The 9,508-nt window shown below is 42.5% G+C and overlaps 1 protein-coding gene across 1 annotated transcript in view; it reads right to left on the bottom strand.

The window, feature by feature from the left end:
* Positions 1 to 1,576: 1,576 nt before the first annotated feature.
* LOC113636912 (serotransferrin-2-like) overlaps positions 1,577 to 9,508 on the bottom strand; it is a 10,488-nt gene continuing 2,556 nt past the window's right edge. Inside the window, exons 8-17 of the mRNA XM_027137274.2 lie at positions 9,309 to 9,459; positions 8,580 to 8,746; positions 8,409 to 8,508; positions 8,266 to 8,286; positions 7,890 to 8,051; positions 7,659 to 7,809; positions 6,740 to 6,807; positions 2,615 to 2,793; positions 2,287 to 2,479; positions 1,577 to 2,183 (exon numbers count right to left, since the gene is read on the bottom strand). Coding sequence (XP_026993075.2) covers positions 2,137 to 2,183; positions 2,287 to 2,479; positions 2,615 to 2,793; positions 6,740 to 6,807; positions 7,659 to 7,809; positions 7,890 to 8,051; positions 8,266 to 8,286; positions 8,409 to 8,508; positions 8,580 to 8,746; positions 9,309 to 9,459 — 1,239 coding nt within the window. The 3' untranslated portion in view covers positions 1,577 to 2,136. The remainder of the gene's footprint in view (positions 2,184 to 2,286; positions 2,480 to 2,614; positions 2,794 to 6,739; positions 6,808 to 7,658; positions 7,810 to 7,889; positions 8,052 to 8,265; positions 8,287 to 8,408; positions 8,509 to 8,579; positions 8,747 to 9,308; positions 9,460 to 9,508) is intronic.

The raw sequence follows: 9,508 nt of genomic DNA, 5'->3' as shown, positions 1-9,508 counted from the left end.
GGCTAAGAGCGTTAGGCTAATGAATACGGGCGTCCGGCGATGACGTAATCAAACACAAATAAAAGTGTTTTTTTTTTTTTTTTTTTTACAAATTATTATTATTTTTTTCATAAACTTTTTCACCTACAAACATTTAAGGCATATTTAGCAATCAGTGTTTTATGTTGATACAGCATAATAAATAAATAAATAAATAAATAGAAGACAGTTTTATTACAAATACATTACTTAATTATTGATCATTTACAAAAAAGATAATAATGAAATTCAATGATACAATGACGTGAACGATTTAATACAACATAAAATATATTAAATGGTTGTGCTCATATACCGAGTAGTAAGAAAAGTAAGAAGGAAATAAATAAATAGCGTCCCATAAAAAATAAATAAAAATGTCATATAAACAAACTAAATGCTTTTATGTACGCTAAATTTACAAAAAAAAAACAAAACAAAACACAATGCACTATATATATATATATACCTCTATATATGTTTATAAAAAGCATCACGGAAACGTGTGTACATATAAACACACTTGTATTATAGAATAAATACAAATATCAGGCAAATATTAAACTATAAATACTGTTAAACAAACATAAATATATTTATCACCTATTAATTAGAAATAAATAAACGGAGCATAAAGCAGAGAACATAAATATTAATAAAATGTTGAATGTAATAGAATTCTACACTTACATTTCTTTACAGATTTTTTGAAGGACTTTTATTATATAAAAAAAAATAAAATCGTCCGTTCGACCAATCAGCGTGCTCCTCGTGCATCTGCTTCATCAGCCAATCCGAGAGCAGTAGGGCGGGGTTTGTCAGAATGTGGATGGGAGATGAAATGAGACAGCTTAGTAAGCCGGATAACACTTCCGGGTTATTTAGGTCAAGCCAACGAAGACGCACGGGTGTTTCCGGTTAGATCGGAACCCCCACCACCCGGCTGCCCTCAACACGTCAGCGCGTCCGCCATATTGGAAAGGGACACGTGCAGTTTGAAGACAGACTTCGGCCCTGTTCGGGTTTAATCGCTCAAAACTCCGTTAATGAACTAAATAACAATAGTAAAATAAAACTTCTGTATGACTTCTGCACGTGATCTGAATGTTTTGAAAACTGAGAGCAGCTGATGTGTTAAATGTAGAGAATAAAAACAGTTGTTATTGTTGTGTTCAATGTTTTACTGCCCATATTAAATTTATAACCACTGTTTTTTTTTTATTATAAAGAACTCCATACAAAATTAGACAGTTAGATGAGTAATAACTGCTGCTTTATACCAAGTGTTCAGTCACATGACAGATCATCATCTCAGCTCAGATAACCTGCATCCCTGTTGAACTGAGGACAAACCACGTGACATCTCCTCTGATGAACGTGTCAAAGGGTGCCAATACTTTGTGCAACGCATCTAAGTGACATACCTGTATGATGTGCAGTCATGAATTTAAACACATGGATTTAAAAAATACAGACACAAACAACACACTACCAGGTGCCTTCTTTATTTTATATATATATATATATATATATATATATATATATATATATATATATATATATATATATATATATATGTGTGTGTGTGTGTGTGTGTGTGTGTGTGTAATGTTTTAAAAGTTAAAATACTGCTTATTAATATAATAATATAATATGAACAATAACCACACTGGACAAAACCAGCAAAAACAATGTACAGAAAGTTGTCCAGAAAAATAAAAATCAGTAAGTAACTGAATTAATTGCAGGTGTTTTTTTTTTTTAATGTCTAGGAACCTGCACCTCTCCACTTCTGCATCATTTCTGTCAAATTGTTTTCTATCCATTAATATTCATAAACAGACCCTCGACGTTCGATCACACTGAAATATTCTTCCTCGTTGCATAAATAAGCCAAAACAATGAACTGTAAAATGGCTCGTTACTGTTGCACAGCTGAGCGTAAGGACTCGAGGAAGCCGCTGGAGAAGTTTGCCTAGCTACAAGGCTACACTCTGAACAACACATCCACCCAAACCAGGCAATGCTGATGCTGTTGCCGTTGCCTACAGTTGGCTACAAACACAGAAGTCAATGCAGGACAGAATGTCTGAGACCAAACTGGAGCATTTAGAACATTTAGAACTTCTTTAGGCAGGAGTGGATGGTACAGGCCTTCTCCAGTTCTGTGAAGGAACAAAGAGAAAGGAGTAAATCTGACAGTTTGGGTTGTAATAATACAATGATTACACCTGTAGATTGTTAAAACACTTTTAAGACACTTCATACCCGTCTTACTGCTGGCACACTGACGCAGAGAGTCCATCGTTGTTATATATTCTTTACCCAGGAATTCTGTGTAGTTTTTTCCTGCTGAAACTTCTTGGAGACATTTAGTAGAGTCTTTAAAGAGTAAGTTTGGATTGCTCTCAGACTTGAACATGTTAAACTTGAACAAAGAGCTGGAATGACCAAGCATGGCCTGGAAAATAGACAAATAGCATGAACATTCAAGACTCGACCATCTGCTTTCATTGCATGGTTTAATGCTGTTTTTTTTAAGAAATAAAATCGATCTTAACACAAATTAACTTTGATTAATGTTTGTTTAACTCACCTGCTGGTCCTTGAGGAACGACACCACCTCATCTCGTTTGTCTGGATGAGTGATGACGGCGTGAGCTGGAACTTTGGCTAAATGACACTTCTCGTATTCAGTAATTTCAGCAGAGCCTCCGGGGCAGATGAACTGGAAGTCTGATGATTTGATGGACTTAGCCCATGCTGGCCCATTACCTGGAGAGAGAGAGAGAGAGAGAGAGAGAGAGAGAGAGAGAGAGAGAGAGAGAGAGAGAGAGTCACTCTGATTGGCCAGAGAAGAGAAAGGAAGCCACTCCTGCAATTTACATTTTACATTTACAGCATTTGGCAGACGCCCTTATCCAGAGTGACATACATAATCTCTAACATTGAATACATTAATGCTGGCTCACTAGGTTACATACTTAAGATACCATGAGTTTAAAACATTTGTTACAATGAAAAAGTGTCAAAGGGTTTTTGTTTGTTTTTTTCCGCAAAAGATAAGGAAAGAAGTGCTAGTTGAAGTGTTTCCTGAATAAGTAGGTCTTCAACTGCCGCTTGAAAATAGCCAGTGACTCAGCTGTCCGGACCTCTAGGGGAAGTTCATTCCACCACCTTGGTGCCAAAACAGAGAAGAGTCTTGTAGTATACTTGCCTCTTACCCTGAGAGATGGTGGAACCAGACGAGCAGTGCTGGTAGATCAGAGGTTGCGGGGTGCAGTGCGAGGAATGATGAGGGCTTTGAGGTAAGACGGAGCTGGTCCATTTTTGGCTTTGTAGGCCAGCATCAGTGTTTTGAATCGGATGCGTGCAGCTACCAGAAGCCAGTGGAGGGATCGCAGCAGTGGGGGGGTATGTGAGAACTTTGGCAGGTTGAAAACAAGCCGGGCAGCTGCATTTTGGATCATTTGCAGAGGACGGATTGCGTTCATAGGTAGAGCTGCCAGCAGTGCTTTAATCCTGTCTAGAAATGACAAGAGACTGAACAAGTACCTGGGCAGTCTGTGTGGACAAAAATGTCCGAATCCTTCTAATGTTGTAGAGAAGAAACCGACATGAGCGAGTCACATTAGCAACATGAGAGGAAAAGGACAGTTGATTGTCCATGGTTACCCCAAGGTTGCGAGCTGTGGCTGAAGGGGAGATCAGATCGTTGTGCAAGGATATAACAAGATCATGACCTGGGGATGAATCACCTGATGAACAGCAGTTAAGTTTTGCTAGGATTGAGCTTTAACTGATGAGCAGTCATCCATGATGAAATTTCTGCCAGACATGCTGAGATCCGGTCAGAAGCTGTGGCATCTGAGGGTGGGAAAGAGAAGATAAGTTGTGTATCATCAGCATAGCAGTGGTAAGAGAACCCATGTGATGAAATAACTTCACCAAGAGAGTGAGTATACAGGGAGAAAAGAAGAGGACCACAAGTACTGAGCCCTGTGGGACACCAGTGGAGAGTCTGCGTGGAGCAGATGTCACTCCCCTCCATGTTACCTGATATGAGCGTCCTTCCAGGTAGGAAGCAAACCATTCCCAAGTTGATCCGCAAATCCCAAGGCTCTTGAGGGTGGATAAGAGAGTCTTGTGGTTGACCGTATCAAATGCTGATGAAAGGTCAAAGAGGATAAGGACGGATGACAGTTTGGCTGATCTAGCAGCATGTAGCTTCTCAGAGACATCCAAAAGGGCTGTCTCTGTAGAGTGAGCTGCTTTACAGCCAGACTGGTTGGGATCTTGGAGGTTGTTCTGTGAGAGATAGACAGACAGTTGATTATAGACAATGCGTTCAAGAATTTTTGAAAGAAATGAGAGAAATGATACCAGTCTGTAGTTACTGATGTCTGATGGATCCAGAGCAGGTTTCTTTAGGATGGGAATAACCCTTGCTCCCTTGAAAGTAGTTGGTACCTGACCAGATGCTATGGATCTATTGACGATAGTGGAAATGAAGGGCAAGAGGTCTTGTGAGATGGTCTGGAGCATAGTGGTAGGGAGTGATCCAATGGGCAGGTGGTAGGATTGCAAGACTGGATTGTAAAATCTCTTCTGCTGCCACAGTTGAGAAATGTGACAACGAAGGTGTAGGGGAATGCATACTCTGAGATGTAAGTGCAGTCGGGGCTGAAGTGAAGGTCCGGCAGATTTCCTCAATCTTCTCCTGGTAGGAAGAAGCAAAGTCTTCTGCAGTCAGGGAGGATGAAGAAGGTGGAGCCGAGGGGTTGAGCAGAGAAGACATGATGTTGTGGAATTTCCGAGGGTCATGTGAGGAAGCTTTAAGCTTTTCCTTGTAGAAGGAAGTCTTGGCAGAAGTCACATCTGAGGAGAACTTGAAAAGAAGTGTTCGGTACAAATCAATATCTGCATGAAGTTGTGATTTCTTCCACTTTCTCTCTGATGATCTTAGCTCTCTTCGATTGTTGCGCAGCACATCTGAAAGCCAAGGAGCAGAACAAGAAGTTTTCTTGGGTTTAGTGAACATAGGGCAGAGGGAGTCCATAGTTGAGGAAAGAGATGAGAGGAAGGTATCTGTGGCTGAGTCCAAGGGTAGTGAGGAAAAAGATTCAGTATCAGGAAGGGAAGAAAGAGTGCCAGAAGCTACAGAAGAAGGGGAGACAGAGTGAAGGTTGCGGCGGGTAAGAGCGAGGGGGTGAGAGGTAGTTTTAGGTAAGATAGGTAGAGTGATGGTGAAGGATACCAGGTGATGATCAGAGACGTGGAGTGGGGTAGCAGTCACATCTGTAGCTGGAGAAGGACGGGTGAAAACCAGGTCCAGGACATTGCCTCCTTTGTGTGTGGGGATGTAACTGTTGAGTGTGAGGGTGAATGAGTCGAGAAGAGACAGGAGGGAAGAAGAATGTAGCTTGTCAGAGGGGAGGTTGAAGTCACCAAGCACCGTCGGGGGGTGGGGGGGTGGGGGGGTGGGCACTATCGTAAGGGAAAGCACTAAACAGTGAGTCCATTTCTTCCAGGAAGTCTCCTAGTGGACCAGGAGGGTGGTAAACAACAATGATAAGGTTGATTGGAGAGGTAACTGAAATGGCATGGAATTCAAAAGAAGAGATGGTTAAATGAGAGAAGAGGAGGGGTGTAAAGCACCATCTCTTTGACAACAATAAACCTGTACCACCACCCCTGCCTGTTTCTCGTGGTGAGTGAGAGAAAGCATAGGCAGAGGATGGAGCAGCTGGTGTAGCCGTGTTCTGTGGGGATATCCAGGTCTCTGTTAGTGCAAGGAAATCAAAGGAGTAATGGGAAGTTAAAGCAGAGATAAAATCAGCTTTCTTTACAGCAGACTGACAATTCCAGAGCCCACCTACCACTACTGTTTGAGACTTACACAACAGAGGAGGGTAGATGAGGTTACTGGGATTGTGACCTCTGCTCTGTGGATGAGAGCGTCTGTGACAGTAGGCCTTGAGTACAGAGATGGGTTTAATGCACATATTTGTAGTCAAACAATGGTGAGAATTAAGGTATGGTAGAATATATCAAAACAGTACTAGACACTAATGTTAGAGAGAGAGATACTGACAAACCGCTACGGAGAACCTTCAATTTAAATAGGTAAGCCCTGCCCACAATTCACACCTTAAGGGAGACTGAAACTACTCCTGATTAATCAGTTGAGAGAACAACAAAGGCCAACACTATAAAATCAACAATGCTATAGAATATAACACAATTCAAATCACACTACTCTAGAACAAAGTGGGTGTGTAAGCAGATAGTATACAAAAGACAGGACCCTACTTTACCAGAAGACAATATAATCAAATGTATAGAGTTAAAGCACACAATTTGCAATTTGCTACGTATGGCTGTAGCTTCATCAGATTTCAAACCCACAACCTCTGGATGGCAGAGAGAACACGTTTCTGTGTTAATTAGGAGCCAAACATGGCGTCTTTTGATAGGTTAAACATCTTTGTATGAGAGGAATGAAACACTCAAGGACATTTTGCTAACAGCTAAGAGCTAAATCTCTTCTCTCAGTATGGAATAAGTGCCATTGCCCAGACTTTAGTAACACTTGGAATATAACACATGAATTAATGAGTGAATTAAAATGCTTTTCTGTCTCATTATGTTAATTCAGATGTTAATATTTTGGCTTGAACACAGCCGTTAAACATCAGTATTTCTGTACGTTCTGACTCACCGTCTGTGTTCTCAGCTACTGTGCTGTGCTTAATAAAGGCCACGTCACCGGCACCGTCAGCCAAACACCTGCAGCACAACACAACACAGCACAACACAAATGCTCAAACTCCACTTCATCTCACTGAAACAACCTTTTAAACCTACAGTCAGACTGTGGGACAGGGACGTGGTCATGAGCTGGTTTGTGAAAGGATTGCGGAGACATTTCTGGTTCTGAGTGGGTTAGCCCTTTATTTAGTCTAATGAGGAGTGGTGATGGATGGTATGGATCAATGAGACAAGATGACCACAATATTAAAATGACCAAAACTGATGAGTTTGTTTCTCCTCAGGTTCTCATCATCAATCCAACTGGCCAGTAGAAGATTAAATAAAGTAAGAGGAGTTGTTTTGGGGGAAGTCGTGGCCTAATGGTTAGAGAGTCTGACTCCTAACCCAAAGGTTGTGGGTTCGAGACTCGGGCCGGCAATACCAAAACTGAGGTGAGTAAGGCACCGAACCCCCCCAACTGCTCCCCGGGGGCCGCAGCATAAATGGCTGCCCACTGCTCCAGGTGTGTGTTCACAGTGTGTGTGTGTGTTCACTGCTATGTGTGTGTTCACTGCTGTGTGTGTGCACTTTGGATTGGTTAAATGCAGAGAAGAATTCTGAGTATGGGTCACCGTACTTACAGTAGCTGTATGTCACGTCACTTCACTTCATCATGTAAATGTTAGATTGAGCGCCGAACATTCATGTGTCCTAACCTAAGAGTTTCCTAAGATTCTAAGAGAACCATCTAGGCTAGCTAGTTAAGTTTCTATCTAGCAGTTAAATGATGTATCCATCTTTTATACAACAAGAAACTTCGTACCTAAAGAAAAATTTGATCTTTAAAGAATGTGTTAGTTGTATAATTGGATTGACGTAAACCGTACCTGAAGGCTCCGGCGTAGCCGTAATAGCGCTCTGCAGTACTGGCTTTGCATTTGTCTATTAGCCCCCTGATACCTTCAGCCCCCTTGCACAGTTTACACAGGTTTGATTCGGGGTCTGCACCCGGTGCACAGCTCTCACTGAAGTACTTTGCTGTAAAAGAAAAAAAAAAAGACAGAAATTAACACGTGAAGTTTCAGAATGCTGTGAAACTTCTATACGGACGAACTCACTGAAATCGCACTCTTGGGTGTCCTTGTGGAGGAGCCCCATGGGAATGTTCCAGCCTGCTGTACGTCCCAAACCGGTATGACACGACTTTCTGCCTATCAGTGTTTCCCAGGTCACACCAGAGGCCTTGCGCACGACGGCCACAGCGTAATAGGATGAGGTATCTGTTGAAGGGAGCAGGAAAGAACAGATTACAGATGCAGATTACATCTCGAGAGCATTACTGGAGCATCAGGACATAATGTGATCCTCAGCCCTGGTTTTGTTTTTATGTTCCATCAGTGTTAATGTCAAAATCTCTGCACTTTACTGACGCTCCTGTTTACACAAAACGCAGAATAAGGATGTAGAGGATATGAATGAAAATGTTTCACCAACCGAGTCCAGAACTGCACTTTGCTGTTGGGCAAAAAAACAGAATTGGATAATTAGTTAGACTTTTTATTAGTATTTACACAAACTGATGTCGTGGCTACTTATGAGACACCACACATTATGAGTATTCCTTGTAATTTCCTCACATTCATTGCTATACTCTTCCACCATGGCCACCACCAGCCCACACTTCCCAGCAGAATACACCTGACCACCATCGACAGCCATCGCGTCTGCCTCCTTACGCTGCAGACAGACAGATGGTGTCAGTGTCAGTTCTGAGGTTCATGAGATCTGAGGAAGATATCTCACATTACCATGATCTTGCTGATGCAGGCGTCGACAGTATTGCCCTCCTGGCATTCAATCCTGATGTTCCTCTGATCGACCACACTCATGAAGGTCCACATGTCACATTTATTTTTCTCAGCATTACCCACGGTGCACCACGTAATCTCATGAGGCTTGCTGCTCACGATGAACCCTGAAGAGCAGATATTAGGATTGGGCTGGCAGACTGGGCTGGCAACTGGGCTGGCAGATTGGCAGCCAAGCATGAGACGGGATGAAACCTTACCAATTATTCATTCATTCATTCATTCATTCATTCATTCATTCATTCATTCATTTTCTACCTCGGGTCACGGGGAGCCTGTGCCTATCTCAGGCGTCATCGGGCATCGAGGCAGGATACACCCTGGACGGAGTGCCATCCCATCACAGGACACACACACACTCTCATTCACACACACACTCACACACTACGGACAATTTTCCAGAGATGCCAATCAACCTACCATGCATGTCTTTGGACCGGGGGAGGAAACCGGAGTACCCGGAGGAAACCCTCGAGGCACGGGGAGAACATGCAAACTCCACACACACAAGGCGGAGGCGGGAATCGAACCCCCGACCCTGGAGGTGTGAGACGAACGTGCTAACCACTAAGCCACTGTGCCCCCCCTTACCAGTTAAAGTCAATTGAAAGTTCCACAGTGTTTTTATTATGCATTGTTGCGCTGCACTTGTTGTTGTTGGTGTGTTACCTTTGGTAAGGGCATGGCAAGTAGCTACGTACTCTTCTCCCAGGTAGAGGAAAGAGTCCGTGCTCTCCGGAAGCCTCAGCAGTCCCTTTGTCGAGTCTTTAAACATCAGGTTTTTCACGGAGAAGCCTTCAGAAGAGAAGAGACCTTTGTCCTGTGAAACACACGTATTATCAGAGTCACATATCATTGATTACTTCACT

Source organism: Tachysurus fulvidraco, chromosome 22 (assembly GCF_022655615.1).
Source record: "Tachysurus fulvidraco isolate hzauxx_2018 chromosome 22, HZAU_PFXX_2.0, whole genome shotgun sequence".
Classification (NCBI taxonomy): domain Eukaryota; kingdom Metazoa; phylum Chordata; class Actinopteri; order Siluriformes; family Bagridae; genus Tachysurus; species Tachysurus fulvidraco.
Note: the sequence above shows the minus strand (reverse complement) of the source record. Positions and strands in the feature narration are given on the sequence as shown.